The sequence below is a fragment of the Lontra canadensis genome, unplaced genomic scaffold, assembly GCF_010015895.1.
Source record: "Lontra canadensis isolate GAN:19392208 unplaced genomic scaffold, GSC_riverotter_1.0 scaffold23, whole genome shotgun sequence".
Classification (NCBI taxonomy): Eukaryota; Metazoa; Chordata; class Mammalia; order Carnivora; family Mustelidae; genus Lontra; species Lontra canadensis.
Window position 1 is genome coordinate 14093460 of NW_022631017.1, and position 20193 is coordinate 14113652.

The 20193-nt window shown below is 41.1% G+C and overlaps 1 protein-coding gene across 7 annotated transcripts in view; it reads right to left on the bottom strand.

Annotated features, from left to right (window-relative positions):
* Nucleotides 1-788: 788 nt before the first annotated feature.
* The window catches only part of MCM9 (minichromosome maintenance 9 homologous recombination repair factor), an 87935-nt gene continuing 68530 nt past the window's right edge, over nucleotides 789-20193 (bottom strand). For 3 of the 7 annotated variants that reach the window (XM_032862403.1, XM_032862400.1, XM_032862401.1), the window contains 5 exons: nucleotides 11142-11344; nucleotides 10330-10533; nucleotides 9240-9322; nucleotides 8632-8777; nucleotides 789-4516 (listed from right to left, as the gene is read on the bottom strand). In XM_032862403.1, coding sequence (XP_032718294.1) covers nucleotides 3034-4516; nucleotides 8632-8777; nucleotides 9240-9322; nucleotides 10330-10533; nucleotides 11142-11344 — 2119 coding nt within the window. In that variant the 3' untranslated portion in view covers nucleotides 789-3033. Of the gene's footprint in view, nucleotides 4517-8631; nucleotides 8778-8883; nucleotides 8998-9239; nucleotides 9323-10231; nucleotides 10534-10823; nucleotides 10861-11141; nucleotides 11345-20193 lie in introns of those variants that run through there. The other 4 variants (XM_032862402.1, XR_004383237.1, XM_032862404.1 and 1 more) reach the window with 4 other exon arrangements.

Sequence of the window (20193 nt, forward strand, 5' to 3'; positions counted from 1 at the left end):
AAAAAATAATTTTATATTATTAAAATGCTTTCAAGGACTTCACTGGACTGAAATAAAAATATTCTTACATGTTGATTCAGAATTAACAGTTATTTTTACACTTTCCTTTTTTGACCAGAAATACGATTTTTGAGACTATACCTATTTCCCTCAAGATGCCCGTGTGCTTCTTTGGTACACACTAAATACCATGTAAGTAAAAGTCTTGTGGAATCACATAGTGTAAGAAAAATAGGACACAGCAGGATAAAATGTGACCTCAGGACATTAGACATTTTCAGCTCTGAAACTCGTTCAGGGAGAAAACAGCAGCAGTAGTCCTTCTGCCCGCTGCTGACTCCCCTGTGCATCCTCGAGACCATGAGTTTAGCCTGTAATACCATCGGCCCGGAAAGGGAATAGATTGCCTTAGGGGGTAACTGATTTTAAGATTTGAGACAGGAAAAAAATCAAAACGTGTCTGGAGCATGCTGTTGTTTTCAGATACTATGGACACTTTTAGAAATGTCAGAGTCCTGAAAGGACATTGACATCGATATAATGGGACTTCCTAGTGATCAAGTTGTGAGACTCCAAGCATCAGCAAGTCACAAGCACAGCAAGGCAGTCATAACAAAAAAGTAGACTGTGATGCAAGTTTAAATTTTTTAGTAAGTAAAGGAGTGTTCATATTTTATTTTTTTAAAGGTTTTATTTATTTGAGAGAAAGAGAGAGAGAGAGCACACGAGTAGGGGGAGGGGCAGAGGGAGAGAGAGAAGCAGATGCCCCCCTGAGCAGGGTACCAATGCGGAACTCGGTCCCAGAACCCCGGGATCAAGATCCGAACCAAGGGCAACCGCTTAACAGACTGAGCCACCCAGGCGCCCCACACTGAGTATTTTATTCCTTCTAATAATTTTGTCTGTTTACAGTATTTACATATATAGTTATTTCCAACCATGTAAGCATCAAAGAAAAAATACACAGAACTAGGAAGCTGGCCAAAGGATCCTGATAGAAGGTACTAAAATAAAAAACAGGGTGGGTTTATTAGCATAAATAATAGGATATCAGGTGAGCACAAGTAATAACCAGGTAGCAGGTGGCACAGGTGATCATATGCAATAATTAAGGAAGAGAGACAATTGAACACCATATTTTAAAACATGAATTATTCAATGTCCTGAAGAGATAAGCTAACTACACAAACTAAATCCCTCATTACCAAGAAATGAAAGCTCTAGAATCAAGATGCCCAACAGGGAATGCAGCCATTTTCAATAATGAAAACAGAACAGATCGAAATGCCCGACTGACAAGCCAACAGGTTAGGCACTACGAGCCATGCACAGCTTAATGCATCATAGCTGCAACCCACAGCAAGTTTCAAAGATGAACACTTATAAGAAGAGGAATTAATAGTTTACACCCCCCAACACACACACACACATGCACGAGACACAGCTCTGCAGGGTGACTCACGACTGAATCACCCCAGTCCACTACACATTCAGGCCAGACAGTGTATAGACCAAGGTTCACCTGGTCAGTAACCCAGATCCTCTCTTTTTCGCTCATTTCTGGTCAGACTACTGAAATGCAGGCAAGTACTGAGACACTGGGAATAGATCACGTTAAGAATCATATTACACTAGGAAGTTATTAAGTACAGAAATACTAAGAAATTACCCAAACCATGGTCTTAATGTTTTAGAATAGGTTGAAGTGAATGTGCAATAATACATTTTATAATCACTGCTTAGAGATGTCTTTTACCAGCTATTTTAGGTGTTATTTCAAATGATTCAACCATACTAAATTTGTGCTCACAATTTAACATTTTTCAGAAAATTTAATTAGTCAATTTTGCAATTAACATGTAAATACTCAAGAAAATTTGGGGTTCCTTACTTTTTTGGTATGAATTTAATGAAGCAATCTTTAAACGAAGTATATACAGTTTTGGGTATTTTTCACATCTAAATGTGCCTCAGACAATGAAAGCCTCCATTAATTATTATTTTAAAAATTCATAATTCAGAAGAGAAAGTCTATAACTATCAAACCCTAAAAGCCCCTGCTAGAATCCAAAGGGAGAAGTGATTTTAAAAGGACTTAAGAAAGACAAAGCTTGAGGGCTCTATTTTTACCAGTCATCATTTGCTTGGTTTTGAAGGACAAATGAATCGTAACTTAGTAGGAATCACATTTCCCTGCTAACCACTTGGGCAGATGCCATGACATGTGATTGAGATTACTGAACATTCTCCTTCTAACTACAGGATTTAGGTTGTGCTGAGGGTAGGCCCCTCAATGAAACAAAGAATCTGAAGCACAAAATGTTAGCTTGAGAAAACAGGGAAAACTCAAAAGGTAAGTACTTCACAAAGCTACAGTTTGACCAGCTGCCAGATCTTTAGGAATACCATGGAATTGTAAGGATGCCTCTCAAAGAAGGAAAAAGCATTAGTCCCATCTAATCTGACACATGAGAAAAGACACAGAAATAATATTACAAAAATCACATGGTTTTGGTAAATCCTAATAAATATTCACCACACTTTGCCTATCTTGGGTGAAGAATAAATTACGAAACAAAAAAAACAGAAAAGAGTTCATCTAACCTGTTAGCTTCCTGAGGGCTACCTTCCTGGCATTTGTTTCTGAGTGAATGTGAGAAACAATTTTAGGAAGATCCAAGTCCCAATTAAAGGAAAAAAAAAAAAGAGAGAGAGAGAGAGAGAACAAAACCAACAAAAAAACCAAATCAAAACAAACAGAAACATCTTTGGGAATACAAGTATTGCATCTGCAAAGTTAAACACGATGTCAATTAATTCCAGTGCTGGTATCACACTGCCCAACGTTGATTATACAACTTTGCAAGTCATGAAGATAAGCCTGAAATTATAAAACCTGTTGGGGTAGCTGGTATTTGGAATGGTACTCTCGATAGGGCCAATAGTTCTGTACATATATAAACACATGTCCATACCCCGAAGGTGCTGTGTGGAGTTGGGGAGGCTGAAATTTGACCAGAAAGCTTTTCATGATTATGGCTTTCTTCTCATTTCTTCATTCCAATCAAAATCCAGTGCTTCGTCATCTAGTTCCGATAAAGTAAAGAGAGATTTTTTGGAAAGAAACAATCTCTCACTGGACCCCTCCAGCTGAAAAGTTTTCCTTTTCTTGCCAAGCATGGTAGCTGCGGCCCCGGGACGAGGGCTGGTGCCTCTCGCCCCCTCATTCGCACTTTCAGGAGGAGGAGGAGGGGATTCTGACTTGGATTCAGAGGGGGAAGTAAAGGAGAAGTGTGCCAGTTTGGCTAATGTGCAAGCGTGAACCTTGCTGCTTTTAATATTGCATGAGACCTCTTCCTTTCTGTCTCTTTGGCAAGTAGGAGGAGAATGCCCAGTCTGGTTCCCAAGCTCAAATTCAGGCTGGGTAACTCTTGCTTCAGGGCCACGTTTGCTTTTCTCTCTTAGTCTGTCTTCCTCCAGTGCCTGCTGTGACACATCCATTGCCTGATCCTGTTGCTGATCTGAGTTTCTGCTTCCTGACGTAGAGGCCAACTTTTGTGGACTCTTTCCAGGCACAACTGCTTCTCTGCTCACTCTCTGGAGAACTCCAGGACTTGGCACTGCTCCTTTAGTTGTGCCAGGAGACATAGGGCTGTGGTCTTCAGGGGAGTGGGTCAGTTTTGACTTCTGTTTGAAAGTAAATTTCGCCAGTTTGGCCAGTGGGGGACCTGGACTCTCAGCACGTCCAAGCTCAGGCTCTTCCATTTGAGCAAGGGATTTCTGTCTCTTTCTTTTGGGAGTTTCCAGTGCTCCTTTGGGGCCACACAAAGAACTGGACCGAGGATGAGAAGGGCCTACGGGCTGTACAGGCACCATGGTAGGGTTCCTGCACAACTCCTGGGCGCTGGCCTTGCGCAGCTGGTGCAGCTTCCTGGAGACATGATGAGTCAGTACCGAGTCCGGCTCGCCAGCAGACCCTGCTGCCTCTGGAACGACTGCTGCCTTTTTTGCCTCTTTCCCTTCAACGTGGTCTACTACGTGGTCTGGCCTCCATGAAGCTTCTGTCTCTCCTGGTGCTGGAAGCTGTCCAGTTTCCATTTTGCTCCTTTGGCCTGGCTCACCCTTCTCCTTACCCTGAGCTTTGTTCTTGAAGGTCTGCAAAGCCATTTTCCCACCATTTGTTTTGGGAGATACCGGCACAGTATTTTGAGGTTCAAGCTGATGAGTTGCTATGGAGTCAAACCAGTCCAAACTGTCATCTTTGCTATTTTTGTGCTCAGCAGAATGTTTTCTCTTTGCTGGTCTGCTAGGCCCCCCATGGGATAGGGGATCGGAAAGTGGGTTTCCCTCGGGACTGGGTCCAGGAGAGGAGGTCAGCATGCTCCAGTTCACTTCCTGCTGTGCTGACCAGATTCCGGACTTTGCTGCTTCTCCTGGGTCATTTTTTGATGATCCTGGGTTAGTCTCTGCCTCCACTGCCTGTGGCTGGGATCGGTGCATATTCTGATTCTGTAACCTGTAGCAGAGATAAATAAGGAACATGTATTGTAAAGAAGAGAATTTGCACTAACCTTTCCCTTTCTTGAGTCTCTGAGATGCCATGTAAAGGGCTTGAGTCCAACATAATTCCAAGTTCATGCCAAATACAGTCTCTTAGAGCAGCAGGAGGAAATTATCCTTTCTCATCAGTACAGAATTTAAGTGGTTCTGATAATCATTTTAAAAAGTTAAATAAAGGAAATAGAGTAGCAGGTTTGTCTACTTTTTAAGCTCTCTCTACAAGTCTGTCTGAAGGTCAGTATAAAATGCTCATTCTAATCTCTCCTGTTGAATGTTCCACCGCAAGACAAGCTTGTCGCTATCTGTTCAGCAGCCGAGTGCTGAGCAAGTGGTTGTTTTATAGCCGGTTTGCAAATGAGAAACAAGGTGGAAGAGCAGAAATTATGATCTCCTCATGTGTCTCCACCTGAGTACTGAATGTTGGTACACCTGAAAGTTACCTTCCCAGGGAGCAGAGACCATGCTTCCCCTGCACTGTGGCTCACGCTGCCCCAGGGGCATCACATTCATGGCACACAGCCTCCAGGCAGCTGGGACTTCTTTCCTGCAAAACTCAGCCCACACTTCAACATGAGCTCTGGGCAGCTACTCTCTATCAAGCTGACAGAGAGGTGAAACCTACTGACCTCCTGGAATGATCTGATCAGTGACAATCATTTTTAATTGTGGGCATATTAGAAACTGAAATAATGCGAGAGGGCCAATGTGTAACAGACACGGTAGTTTCTAAAAGGAGGTCCTTCAGAAAGCCCTTCCTAACAACTCAGAAATAGCTTCTCAGTGTAAGGGGCAACATGACCCTGCTTCCACGTGTTACATTCGAAAAGGAATTAAACCAAAGAGAGGATGAGTAAATTTTTCTAAAAATCATGTGTAATCATAGAAAAGGCAAAGAAGAAAAGACATTAAATTTAAATGAATTTTAAATTTAAATATATTTAAATACATTAAAATGTTAATGGTAGGCCTCTCTGGGAAATAAGATTATATGCGATTTTTGCTTTCCTAATTTATTACTATTACTTTCCAAAGTACACTATAGAGAACATGTACTCTATGATCAGGAAAAAACCCCCTCAAAATTATTGTAAAAATACTGGGTTATATTCACTTACTGTAGATTTGGACACATCAGCACAGCAAAATCCATATTCGTTGGAGTCATAACCAAACAAAAAAGAAATAGCTTTCAAAATTACTACTATCTAATATACATCAAACTGAGGTCAGGGATATTTGTAATTGTTAAAGCTCCATAAGACTGTTCTAGAAGATAGGGAATTTTAAACGGGTAGAATAGTTAAGCTGTCCCAATTTAGTCTAATTCTGACTTTGGGAATTAAATTCTCCCTGACATAAAATGCCGGCAGTTTTACTCTACCTTCCTAAAACACAGCTTCTTTGCATTCTGTTTTTCAGGTGGTTACAATGGCCACCATTTGAGGATGGCTGTCACTTGCAAGCATTTTCCAGAAGAAAAGTGTAATAAAAATACAAATAGTTGTATTACTCATATATGACCCCCTTAAGGGACAGAGAACTCTTTCCTGCGGGGATAAACCCATCCGCTACTTGGGCTTTTCTCACATGGTAAGATTGGCTTTAGCTGTGTCTTGGAGGCTGTTCACTTACATGTGCTGGGCGCCTGGGTTTATAGCTTTGAGGATCAACGCCCTGAACCTGCATTTCAAAGATGTATATACCAGAAGAAAAGAATATTTTAAGGTGGAATCCTTTTATTTTATTTTATTTTTTCCCCCCCAGATCATTACCTATTCTTTTTTCTTTATCTTTCCCTTCAGGTGGGTCATGTTGAATTTGATAAGTCCAGCTGCGATTTTTCTATCACAGAACACTGATTCTGAGCTTCATAATCCTTTGCTTCCTGAATCCAGCATATGACAGCTTTTGGCGATCTGCATGACCAGTTTCTGGTCAGTCAAAATGAGCAGCCTCTCCAAAAGCCAAGCCGGGCCCAGGGCAGGCTGAAAAGGATCCCCTACATCAAACCATGAAAGAACCAAAGGAATAGCTTTCATCTCAATACCATGCTCTGGATCATTCAAAAGCCAGAAGACCAAAAGAAAAGGGGGTTGAGTTTATGTAAAGGGCAAGATCACTGCAGGCTGGCACTTGGGTATTAGCAACACACAGCCAGTCCCCACACTGCCCCAGGAAGGCTGTGCTGGAGCCTGAGTCTGACACAGAATGCTAATGGATGAAGGCAGTGAGGGAAAGGAGAAAAGCCAGGAAAAGAATTCTCAGGGTTCTACTCATTCCGTCAACAGTCCCACCGCAGTCCCCACATTCTCCTTCAGCATCTGCTCTGCTTCCACACGTCTCCATTCACCAGCCCCCAGATTTGAGGTCAAGGCCAAGTGCCGCCTCAGGGCAGTTACTGAGCCACTTGCACTGACCACGAAGATACCCAAAAGGATATCTCCGTCGCTGCTCACTTGTGTTTCATAGGTACACACTCCAAGTCTAGCTTTTTAGAAGCTCATATACGCCAGGAGCAACCAAACACTAAAGTGGGGGCAAAAATTCTTTAGGTAATGCACGTAACATGTTGCTTCCCACGTATCTACATTTTAACAAATCATTAGAAAGCAGAGTTTTGAAACATTACTTTTGTCACCCTGTGAGATGAGAGACCAATTTTCCTCTTTAACAAAATATATCATTCTCACTGGGGTTTTTTTTTTTTTTTTAGTCTGTTAAATATGTAAAATTTTAAAAGTCATGACTTTGAGCATGTAGGAAAGAAAAATCATGATGCTGAAGGGAAGGTCAGAGCTGTTGCTAATGAACCAGGAGGGCCCTTCCCAGGTGGAAGTCAGTACTAGTTATTTCTACTTCCCTACCTTGCCCCACATGCTAGCTACAGCTGGCCTAAGAGCAGTCTGGGCCTGAGTCTTCTGTGATTTTTCTTTCACCAGGTTTATATAAAGATCAAATACTTACTATGCTTGGAAGAAAGCTCTAAAAACATTAAGAATAAAATTTAAATACTAATAAACACTAAGATTCTTTATGTAAACTCCCTTGTATATGTCCTCTCTTGGCAAGGAAAAATGATAAAGCCAAATTATTAAAATATTTTGTGTCTGGGTCTGGTCTGGGATAGAGCACTTTCCTGGAGTCCAAGTTCTTTCTCAACAGCATTCCTAGCCACCTCTCTGAATAGCACTGCTCTACTTCTAGTGAGCCAAAGAAAAACAGAAGAAGCAGTCGCAATAAACAGAATGAAGCCCACTTAACAAGATTTCTTGATTCCATGGAAACTGTGTGTCTTGAATGTAAACTGTGACTAGCCAACCTTGGTGCTTCTCATGTAATTGGGAACCAGTGGTAAAAATTCAGTAAATTAATATATAGTTTGCTATATATAGTAAAGAACCACTCAGTGTTCTCTATGAGGCTCACCAAACCATCAAGCCAAGGAGATGTAGCTATGGAAGGCTCCAAAGACGGCAGCCGTCAGTTCCCCCATTCTTGTTTGTCTATGTCACTCCCATCAAGAGGTGGTGTCTATTTCCCCCTACCCTGCATGGGGCCTGATCTTGTGACTTGCTCTGACCTTCAAAATGTAACAGAAATGATGTTGTACCACTTCTGGCCCACTCATAAGAGGCCTGGCAGCTTCGATTTTTGCTCTGCTGGAGCCTTAAGCTACTGCCCTCTAGCACAGAGCGAGCGGCCAGCCATCCCTGCTAAGGCACCACACATGTGAGGCAAGCCTTTCTGGATGTTCCAGTCCCACCTGAGCTCCCAGCTAAACACAGGTGTGCTGCCAGCCAACACCATGTGGAGTGGAGAGAAGCATTCTGACTGAGCCCCGATGAATTTCTGACTCAGAAGAGTGAGCACTAAAATGGTGGTGGGGGTGTTTTTTGTTTGTTTTTTAAGCCCCTGAGCTTTCCCATCATTGATTACACAGAAACAGGTAACTGAGCCAATCCCCTTCAGATAGTACAGATAGACTTTCCACTTAATTTCCACTTCTTTCATTTAACTAAATGTCGAACAAAGATCTTCCATTGTAAGTTTTGCTTGGACTTCTTTTCTCACCTTTCAAGTCTTCTTAGCTCTTCACTCAAGAGGTTGTGTAGCTCCAGCTTTTCCAGAATAAGCTCACACTGCCTCTGGTACTGCTTCAGAGGGTTTTCAGGAAAGGCAGTGTGGAGTGCATTCACACCTCCTAGCAGTGCACCTCCCTGAAGGGGTGAGAAAATGGGAAAGAGCAGGGGAGTCACCAGAAAACACCCATTAGAGACCACAGCTCCCAGATCAGCTTTCTCCACCCCCTCTTGGGTATCACAATCACCTGGGGGCCTTTTCCAAATTTCAGTAGTTCTCTGCCCCCATTCCTGGCAGCGAGCGTTGCTCCAGGAAGCACATTGCCTCTAGTGGGACCATGAGCATCCCTCAGATGTGCTGAGGGAAAAAAAGAGAGAGACCCACTACTGTACCCAGTGGGCCAAAGCAATGCTACTGATGCAAAGGGTATTTCCACAAGTTTTTCCCATTCTTTTACATGGTTTCCTTTGGATCTAGTTCCTTTGGATCTATATCCAGAATATGATCATTTTTATAACTTCTGATATGCTCTAAATTGTCTTGTCTTTTTTTACATGATTATAATTAGGGTTCAAATATTAGGTGTAAAATACCCTCACCTGCATTGAAGATTCCATCACTGACACAGCTGTCACGGCGTCTTCCAGAGTCACAGCGTCACGAAACATCAGGCGAGCATGAGCTAAGAAAATCAGGAAGACAGAAATGTTTTTAGAGAGTATTTGAGGTGATATATGCAATACTTTATCTGAGGCACTTAAAAATTATATTTAATGAATGCACTACTAATCACAAATTCATTTTACTAAAACAAGCACAAAGGTCTAATTTCAACTAGCTTTAAAGTTGTTTCTCTAATAATGGGCCTAATCTTGCACAGCCCATGGCAATTCTGGGTATTTATATGAAAAAGTACTCTGGGCTCCAAAAGGAAAGGGGTTCTAGAAGCATATCTCTAATATTCAATAACTTTTAATCCTTATCTTCTTATCTTTTATAGAAATATATAGTATAAAACTTGTTTCTCTTCTCTTCATCTGTGGGTTTTCCAAAACTACCAAACTCACCAGCCTGCATTTGGGGTACTTCTTGTCTTAATATTAGCTATAAATCCTTGACAATGTAAAGTGCATTGGTTTTACAGAACTTTTTATTAAGCATTCTGTCATCATATGATACATCAGTTCATGTGGAATTTTTTTAAGAGTTAATTTAACAAGAGCTATGAATAAAAATCACTGTTAGGAAAAAAGTCTTGAGATGCAGGTTCCTTGTATGAATGCACGAAGTCTCAGGCCTTTGGGATGGGCTAGTTTCTTACGTTAGTGGTGGGGTGTGAATGACAATTAGTGGAGAAAAAAAAACAGAGATGCTACATAGGAAACAACTCTAAATAAGAAAGTGTTCCACCCCAAATGCTAACAGACTGTCACTGAGAAACAAACATTAGTAAATAAGACTTTCTAAATTAATGTCTCTAAGATTCCGCTTTCTTAATGATGCTACATTCTACTCAATACCCATAATCTGTCCCCAGAAGAACGGAAGTTTCATAGCTCAGAGCCTTTACTCTCTAAGTGACTATGAGCACCTTAGGATTCTTCTTATCTTTGAATTCATGGTGCCAAGCTCCATGCCTTGCACATATTGGGCACCCAACAGAAGTATTATTTGTTGAATGAAATAAACCTTCTGCTAATCGGATCAAGCTTTCCAACAGTCGGATGGTGGTCCGGGCAGCATTCCGGGAATCACTCTGCCGCTGCATCTGGTAGTACCGGAGAAGGACCTGATTACCCTCATCAGACAGCGTGGGCTGGAGATTCCGAATCAGGCAGAAGTAGGTCTTCATCTTTTCCATGCTCCAGAGCTTCTCTGATTTGCTTGGGTAACCTGTATGTATCAGGTGCTAGGTCAGTAATTTCTAGGAACAGGTAAACATCTCGCTTTAAGGGTTTTGATAAAATTCTTACACTCATTTTTAAAAAAGATAACCTTTAAGTCTGTGGCCACTAAAACCTAGATCTGACTCTGCATAGCACAGAGTTCAAGAATAAGTAGCCTTAGGATCTAAGCTCAATAAAGGTAAACTTCCTACAGGGGCTAAAATTATCCACAATAATTCTGGCCCATCCTATTGTAATACATAGTATTTGAGTAAATCTAATTAAAGAGAAACTTACATTTAGAGATTTCTGTTTCATAATTCAGTCCACTTTTCTTCGCATGCAAGAGATGAGTGATAATTATATATCATAAGGTTGCCTCCTTTCATCACGAAGAACACATGTACTGACTATAATATCATCGGTAGGCCCTAGTCCTTTTACTCATTATTCTGGGCACACTAAATGGCTCCTCTGACTGCCTTCTGTGCGAGCATTGCTCTAATGCTGCTTAGGTAGGGTACCTTGGGTATTTATTTCATTTTCTTCAAAGAGAATTTCATGTGGTTATGTCTACTTTTTCTTGGTCAACTTGAATGATTCATCTTCACATACCTTTGTTTTCTAAGATAAAGGAAGAAATTATACGATCCCAGTCTTCATTCTTGGTATCGAGCAGAACCAGGATCAGATCAAATCGACTTAAGAGGGGGCTGCCAAGGGCGATGTTCACAGACACGGACTCGTGGGTGTCATACTGGCCTTTGGGGTTAGTTGCTGCCAGGATGGTGGTCCTTGTGTTCAGCTTGCACACGAGGCTATTCAAAGAAAAGGTAAAATTCACTGACTGTTGAGATTCAAATAAAAAGCAAAATTAAACTTGTTAATAAAAAGGGGCTACTCTTGTACCCTGAAAATCTAGAGAGGCTTGTGTGTAAGAGGATGGGGAATGATACAAGGATGTATCACAAACAACAGGGCCGAAGGAAGTACACTTACAGTAGCCTATCCTGAAGAGAAGTTACTACTGATTAAACACTTCTTATGCCCCTCCTATGAGCAGACCCCTCTGCTGGGTGCTAAGAGGTATACAAAACTGACTAAATATGAATACTGCTCTTAAGGAGCTTGCAATCTACAAGCCACAATGGTAAGAGAGGGAAGACTGTGGTAAGTTCTAGAAGGATAAAGTTCCCAGGGGAAGTAAAGATAATGTATACTCCTTTGTGTGGATGGAAGAGATGATTAGAGGAACATTATCAAGTAGCTTCATAACATCTGGACTTGAAGTGGGGGTAGACAGGTGTGTATATATATCCACACACCTACACATAAATATACATGCAGACATACCACACACACATATTTGTAAGAGTGAAGGTGAGGGGCAGGGGTAAGGGGGACTTTGGAGAATGGATAGTGGATGCAGCAAAACTTCCTGTGTGTTCCCTTCTTTTGATTTTTCTAGAAGTGAAAGAAACAAGAGTCAGAAAGAGAGGGAGGGAGAGAAACAAAGGAAGTAAAAGACGGGGAGAGGGGGAAAGGAAATCAGGAAAAATAAGGATTGATTAGCATCATGCCTTTCGTTTGTTCTGAATATAACTGACACACTAACACAATATTACATTAGTTTCAAGTGCATAAGTTAAGTGATTTGACAAGTTTATACATTATGCTACGTTCACCACAAGTGTAGCTATTATCTGTCCCATTGCATCACTACTACAATATCACTGACGATATTCCTTAAGTTCTGCTTTTTATTCCCATGACTTAACTCAATATAAAACTGAACTAATTCCCTCTTCCTTTTGCCTATTTTGCCCAAACTCCATGCCCCTTCCCTTTGGCAACCATCAGTTTGTTCTTTGTAGTTATAGTTCTGATTCTGTCTTTTTTTTTTTTTTTTGGATTTCATTTATGAGTGGAATCATATATGGTATATGTCTTTCTCAGTCTGAATTATTTCACTCAGCATAATATCCTCTAGGTCCACCCATGTTGTCTCAAATGGCAGATCTCATCCTTTTTAATGGCTGTGTAATATTTGTGTGTGCGTGCATGCATGTGTGTACGTACATACACATCACATTTTCCTTATACATTTGTCTACTGATGGACACTTGGTTTGCTTCCATGTCTTGGCTGTTGTAAATAATGCTTCAATAAACATAAGAGTGCATGTATCTTTTTGAGTTAATGTTTTTGTTTTCCAATAGTGGAATTACTGGACCATATGGTGTTCCTATTTTTAATTTTTTGACGAAACTCCATACTGTCTTCCATGGCTATACCAATTTACACTGCCACCAACAGTACACGAGGGTTCCTTTTTCTCCACATCCTCACTAACATTTGCTGTTTCTTATCTTTTTGATTTTAGCCATTCTAACAGGTGATATCTCATGATAGTTTTGATTTGCATTTCCCTGATGATTAGTGATACTGAGCATCTTTTTATGTGTCTGTTGGCCATCTGTATGTCATCTTTGGAAAAATGTCTATTCAGGTCCAGAAAAATCCTAAACAATCCACCAGAAAAGTACCAGACTAAACAAGTTTAGTAAAATGGTAAGATACAAAATTATTACCAAGAAATTTATAGCTTTTCCATACATTAACAATGAAATTACAGAAAGAGAAATTGAAAAACAACACCATTTACAGCTGCACCAAAAAGAATAAAATATCTGGGAAGAAGCTTAACCAAAGAGGTGAATGACCTATACTCTGAAAACTATAAAACACTGATGAAAGAAACTGAAGGCGACACAAACAAATGGAAAGATTTTCCAGGCTCATGGGTTGGAAGAACAAAAACTGTTAAAATGTCCACACTACCCAAAGTAATCTACAAGTTCAATGTAATCCCTAACAAAATACCAACATTATTTTTCACAGAACAGAATAATAAAAAAAATTGTACGGAATCACAGAAGACCCCAAATAGTCAAAACAATCCTGAGAAAGAACAAAGATGGAGGTATCACAGTTCTAGATCTCAAGATATATTACAAAGCTGTAGTAACCGAACCAATAATGTACTGGCACAAAAACACAGATCTATGGAACAGAACAAAGACTCCAGAAACAAATTCATGATTACGTGGTCAGTTCATCTATGAGAAAGGAGGCAAGAATACACAATGGGGAAAAGACAGTTTTTTCAATAAATGGTTCTGCGAGAACTGGACAGCTACATGTAGAAGACTAAAACTGGACTACTTTCTAATACCATGAACAAAAATGAAATGGATTAAAGACCTAAACATTAAACCTGAAGCCATAAAAATCCTACAGGAGAACATGGGCAGCAATTTCTCTGACATCAACCATAGCAACTCTTTTCTTTTTTTCTTTTCTTTACTTTTTATTCTCTCTCTCCTTCCTCTCTCTGTCCCTCCCTCCCTTCCTTCCTTTCTTTCTCTTTCTTTCAATAGATTTTATTTATCTATCTATTTATTTATTTATTTATTTATTTATTTATTTGAAAGAGAGAGAGAGTGTGTGTGCGTGTGTGTCTGCTTGCACAAGCAGGGAGGAGGGGCAGAGGGGGAGAGAGAGGGACAAGCAGAGTCCACACTGAGCCCCTGAAACGGGGCTCAATCTGAGGACCCTGAGATCATGACCTGAGCTGAAACGGAGTCAGATGCTTAACTGATTGAGCCACCCAGGTGCCCCATATAGCAACATTTTTCTAGATCTGTCTCCTAAGACAAGGGAAATGAAAGCAAAAATAAACTATTGGGAATACATCAAAATAAAAAGCTTCTTCACAGCAAAGAAAACCACAAGGAAACAAAAGACAATTTACTGAATGGGAGAAGATATTTGTAAATGATAAATCCAGAGGGGGTTAATATCCAAAGTATATAAAGAGCTTAACACAACTCAGCACCAGAAAAACCAAACAATCCAATTAAAAAATGGGCAGAAGACCTGAATAGTTATTTTTCCAAAGAAGACATATAGACAGCCAACAGACATAAGAAAAACATCACGTTTCTGAGGAGAAACAGTGAAGGGCAGACTGAGGAGGTCTGGGCACCATGGGCAAGTTAGATGGCCAGGACCCATGGAGGAGATGAGGCAATGGTAGGGGAAGGGGTACACAAGTCCTGAATAGAGCAGGGGCGCCAAGGGTATGGCTATGCCATAACTTAGATACTGTTCTTAAACTTATTAATGATGGCCAAGTCCCCAAAATAACATGGCATCTTCATTAACAATAACAAATGTAGATTCTTTTCTCTCTCTAAATCTGAATGCTCTCCACTCAATGGCCGTTTTTAGTTATAGTAGCATGTCTGCCTCTCAGCAGTCACAGACCAGTGACATCAGCAAACATGTGCTACATTTGTTAATGCCTGATCTATTTCCAGTTGGCTTTAGCGATCAGCCCATGCCCTGAGACTGAAAAAGTATGAGAATCTTTATTTGTGGTAAATGGCACAAGACGACACTCATCAAAGAATGACAAACAAGGCACTAAATCCCCCTTTAAAACCAAATCCCCTTTTAAAAAATTACTGAAAGGGGAAAATTCTGAACAGTCTGCATCTTACAATTTATGTGCCAAAATGGCTTTGTAAAGGCAGTTGTTTAGAACTTGAAATCCAGTGTGCCAAAAAGAATGTAGTAAATTGTTCCTAACTAATCCTGCAAAACACATTTCATCCACTCTGAAGTGAGGCTGTTTGCCTTTATCATAGAAAGGAATATTGCTGGAATACTGGCAATGAGACAAAATACAACAGAAAAGAATTTAAAAAATTATTTTCAATGTGAGGTAAACTTGACTGCTCTTCCTCTCTCTGATCAATGAATAGATTTTAAGCCATTTCCTGTGTGCAGAGGATGGGACTGAGAATTCAGGAAGGTGTACACTGGTCCCTGCCTTCAGTCAGTTTACAACAGAACTGCTGGAGGATGGGGAGGCACCGCACAGTGCCTGCCAAGCAGCGGATGATGGCGTCCCTGTCAGCATTAGCATCAGAAAAACACTTCTGTGGAGGCTCCTGGGTATCAATGAGGTATACTGTCTTAAAGATATCCATGATGTGAGAAGGAAGATGAACAAACACACACAGAAAGAAGGTGGTGAATTATTCCTAATCAGGACAAAATGAAGTAAGCTTAAGGAAGGGGGGTAAGGACAATTTTATGCGAAGGAAAGGGCTGCCTGAAGAGCAGTTCGTGGAAATGGGAGCGATGAAAAACAGAGGAGCGGTCACCTGGAAGAGGGGAAGGTAGTGTCTGTGCCTGGTGGCTGCAGGTCTGTGACACAAACAAACATTACTGCATTAAACACTGGATGGGGCTTTAGGAGATGCAGATACCCATACACAGCCAAATCCAAAGTACTTTGTGTATAGTGGTGGCTCACTGAGTAACTACTGAATGAACTCAGGAATTGGGGTAAGGTGACAGTCGTTTTTCCAACCCGTAGGACCTCTGCCTTCTCTGATAACAATAATGAAGGTAATTACCATATCTGTAATGGCAAGCACTGTGCTAGGCTTTATGTATGAACACTCTCCCTAAGATGTACAATCACCTGAAAGGTAGATAACATATCACTGGCTTGGTAATATGGAAAGTAGAAGTTAAAAGATATTAGTAACTCCCCGACAGGTGATAGCGGCAGAGCTGCCATTCAAACCCCGACCGGCTAGCTCCACAACCAGTGCTCTTTACCTGCAGACTGTCCCCTTGCCCCCTACCCCCCAGTGGCGGACCATCTGAAACAGTTCCTATGGTTGTAGAGAACCCACCTGATGCTTTAGGTAGTCACTGACTTGCCTTACCTTTTTCCTATTGGATTCAATCCTCCTTGAGGGACTGTGACTTACTGTTATCCTCACCTGCCTGTCTCATATTAAATGCCTATAAACATCCACTAAATAATGGCAAATAAAAAATAAAGTTTTACCTAGTTCTGTGTTTCTAAAATTCAACGCCATTCTATAGTTACAGGTTTCAACAGCAATAAAATAATCATGCTAATCTATATGTTTTTCTACATTTACTTCAAAGAAGGAAAACATTCCAGTTTCTGGAAAAATCTACCTTTTTAAAAATTCAATTAATTAACATAGAGTATATAATTACTCTTAGAGGTAGAGTTTAGTAATGCATCAGTTGCGTATAACACCAGTGCTCATTACATCACGTGCTCTCCTTAATGCCCATCACCAGTTACCCCATCCCTTCCACACTCTTCCCCTTCAGCAACCCTCAGTTTGTTTCTTGATATTAAGAGACTCTTATGGTTTGTCTCCCTCTCTAATGTCATTATGTTTTATTTGTCCCTCCCTTCTCCTATGGTCCTCTGTTATGTTTCTCAAACTCTACATGTGAGTGAAATCATATGATAATTTTTCTATTTTTAGTCCACTTGTTTATACTTTCCCAAAACCATAGTAATAACTTTTCTAGACATTGCAAAGTTAGGTTACATAAATTATTTTCACTGTTACAGGCCCTCCGGGAAGTGCTTTTGTTTTTGCAATCCTCTCCCAGTATTCTCGGTGCATCCTTTAAGGGGTGATTCCCATCTCCACTCATGGCTTTAGTCACTGTCGATATGCTGGGACCCCTAAGTTCAGTTCTTGCTTGTGACAGTGGCTGCTATGTATTCACCAAACTTTGTTTCCCTTTTGCCCTAGGAGCAGAGCCAGACCATGTTTCCTATCCTCTTTTATGGTCAAGTAGGACTGCAGGGAAGAAGTGTTGCCAATGGAATGGGGGTGAAAGAACACATGCCATTTCCAGCTGGTGGGGGCAGGGTAGTCCCTAAAAGCCTTCCCGTGTAATCCTCCTCCTCCTTCTGTCTCTTTGCCAGTACAGACAAGGATAAGGCCATGGAGTCAGAGAGCCACCTGAGGGAGGAAGCCTAGGTCCTGGGTGACTGTGTGGAGCAGAGCGTCCCACCCTCAACCCACATCTGACTGTGACATGAAGCAAGAAAAACTTCCTTTGGCAAAATACGGCATGAAAGAGATGAGCATAGGAAAGAACTGACCAGTTCTCAAGCAGTAATGAAAGACAGTGCACAACTCAGAAAAGTGACATGTTAAAAGGTTGTGAAAAACAACTACTTCCAGACCCCAGAGAATAAGAGCAAGACTGAAAAGGCTTTGAACAACAGAGCCCCAGGAAATTTGCTCAGTTGTACAAAATGACCCAGGGTAAGTAAGGGTGAAGCCTTCAGTTTTTAGACAAAAAAACTTTGGGCTGCTTTAACAAAATATCATTGACTGGGTGGCTTCAGCAGCAGACATTTATTTTTCACCGTTCTGGAAGCTGGAAGTACAAGGTCAAAGTGCTGGCAGATTCAGTTCCTAGTGAGAAACCTCTTCCTGGTTTGTAAACAGCTGTCTTCTCACAGTGCTCACGCAGTCTTTCCTTGTTCTCTGGGTGTGTGTGTGTGTGTGTGTGTGTGTGTGTGTGTAAAGACCCAGAACTCTGGTCTCTCCTCTTCCCACAAGGACATTAATCCCACTATGGAGGCACTACCCTCCTTGAGGCCTCAACTCAATATTATCACACTGGGGATGAGGGCTTCAGCAGATGGATTGGGGGGAATCACAAATATTCAGTCCATAATAGCTTCCAGTTTTTTTATTGTGGTAAAAGAGTATCCGTAACATGAAATTTACCCCCCTATTTTTAGGTGTACTGCTCAGTGGTGTTAAGTATATTCATATTCACACTGTTGTACAGCTAATCTTCAAAACTATTTTCATCTTGCAGAACTGAAACTCTATACCCATTAAACCACAACTCCCATTTCCCCCTCTTCCCAGTCCCTGAGAAATGGGAACCTTCTTGCAATGCTCAAGGGACAGTAAACTGGTACCGTGGCATTAGAAAAACAGTTTGATGGTTCCTTAACAAGTTAAATATGGTTCTCATATGAGCTGGCAATCCCTCCTATTATATACCCAAGAGCAATGAAAACATATATCCACGTAAAACTTGTATGTGAGTCTTCTTAGTAATATTCATAATAGCCAAAAAGTAGAAACAGCCCAAAGTTCCATCAACTGATGAATGGATAAACTGTGGTCTAGTCATATAATGGAGTACTATTTGGCCATGAAAAGGAACAAACTATAGGTCCATGCAACAACTTGGATGAACCTTGGGAACATTATGCTAATATTCTTCAGGACCAGTCCTGAAAGCTAGCGTGCTCTAGGACAGAAGGGGCCAGGGCTCCTGAGTGACTTCGTGGGCTAGAACTCTTCTCCCACATACAGACAAGCCAGACACAACTTAGATTGCGCTAAGCCACTATCTGCTAGTGCAGTGAGCCTACCCTGAATAACACATGACGAATCTCTCTAATGAGCACCAGATCCTTTGGCTGTGGCAAAAACTACTCCAATGTTTGAGCGGTCTCCTCGCCAAAAGAATTAGGCCAAAAAACAGCCTGTAATGCAATAGTCACATATGTTTCTAGATCATCCAACATTTCTAGAAGGGTAAAAATCCTCACAAAAATATACAAAATAAGAATATGTTAATGATATCCTCACAATTCATTAGATACATATTTGATAATCTTCAATGCTAGGTATACACACCCTCTCCTCTTTTTTGTAAGGTTGATAAAGCTAGATTGATTCAATGAAGGGTAACGAGAAGGTCACAGGCCAGGACAGGAGTCAACGTACTGCTTATACAGAGCATCTAGAAAGAACAGAAACTCTCGAAGTATATGATGTGAACGTACATCTTCATATCCTGGTGGCATACTTGGATGCCTCCAAGGGACACTGCTTGACTTGCTTCAGAGCGTGCTCAGTCCCCTAGGAGTCAGAGTCCTCTCAGTGGGGTGGCAGGGAGGACTTGTTCCCACCTCTCCCTGTCTCCCTGCCTGAACCTGGGACTGATGGGACGTGGAGGAGACCAGAGATGCAGCTTCCCAAGATACGGAGGAAGAGGCAGCCAGGTAGCCTGGTGTGTAGAGCAATCTTACCTGGGGGGAGGGGTTCCTACGCCCAGCTCATCAATGAGAACCAAGGTGGGTTTTAATAATAGAGTCCCAGGTCCCATCTCTGAGAGTCTGATGTGTAGGCTGGGTGTGGCCTAGGAAACTGAAGATCAGCGGAGTGGGACTGGTGCTGTGGCTCTTCTATGACTGTTAGAATCGCATGTAAAATAAACGCCTACTTGTCTGTCTCGCTACGAAGTTCTGAGCATCTTGAGAACAAAGGCTACAACTTTTCGTCTTTGTGGTGTGAGCAGCTAGCAGAGAGCATGACATTGCTCAGTGCTCAAGATACGTGTACTGAGCAAAACAATAAATTGCCAACATGGCTGTTTTTAAAATTTAGACTGTATTTCCTACCTAGCCTTGTGAGTATAATTTAGTAGCACCAAATATATAATTGCGATATCAGATTTTTCCCTATAATGGTTCTTAGCAAATAGCAAAGGAATCCTCTATTACTTAAGAGTCTACTGACACCCCGCCCTGGAATTCTAACTCTGTGCAGTGTGTGCAAAGAGACACATTAAAAACAAACAAGCAAGCAAGCAAGGAAACAAACACCTGAGAAATTTCCTGCAGCCTTGGAGGTCAGCCAGATACTCTGATTCAGTGGTTTATACTAATATCCTTAAAGGATATTATAATTCAAATTTAAAAAAATCCTTC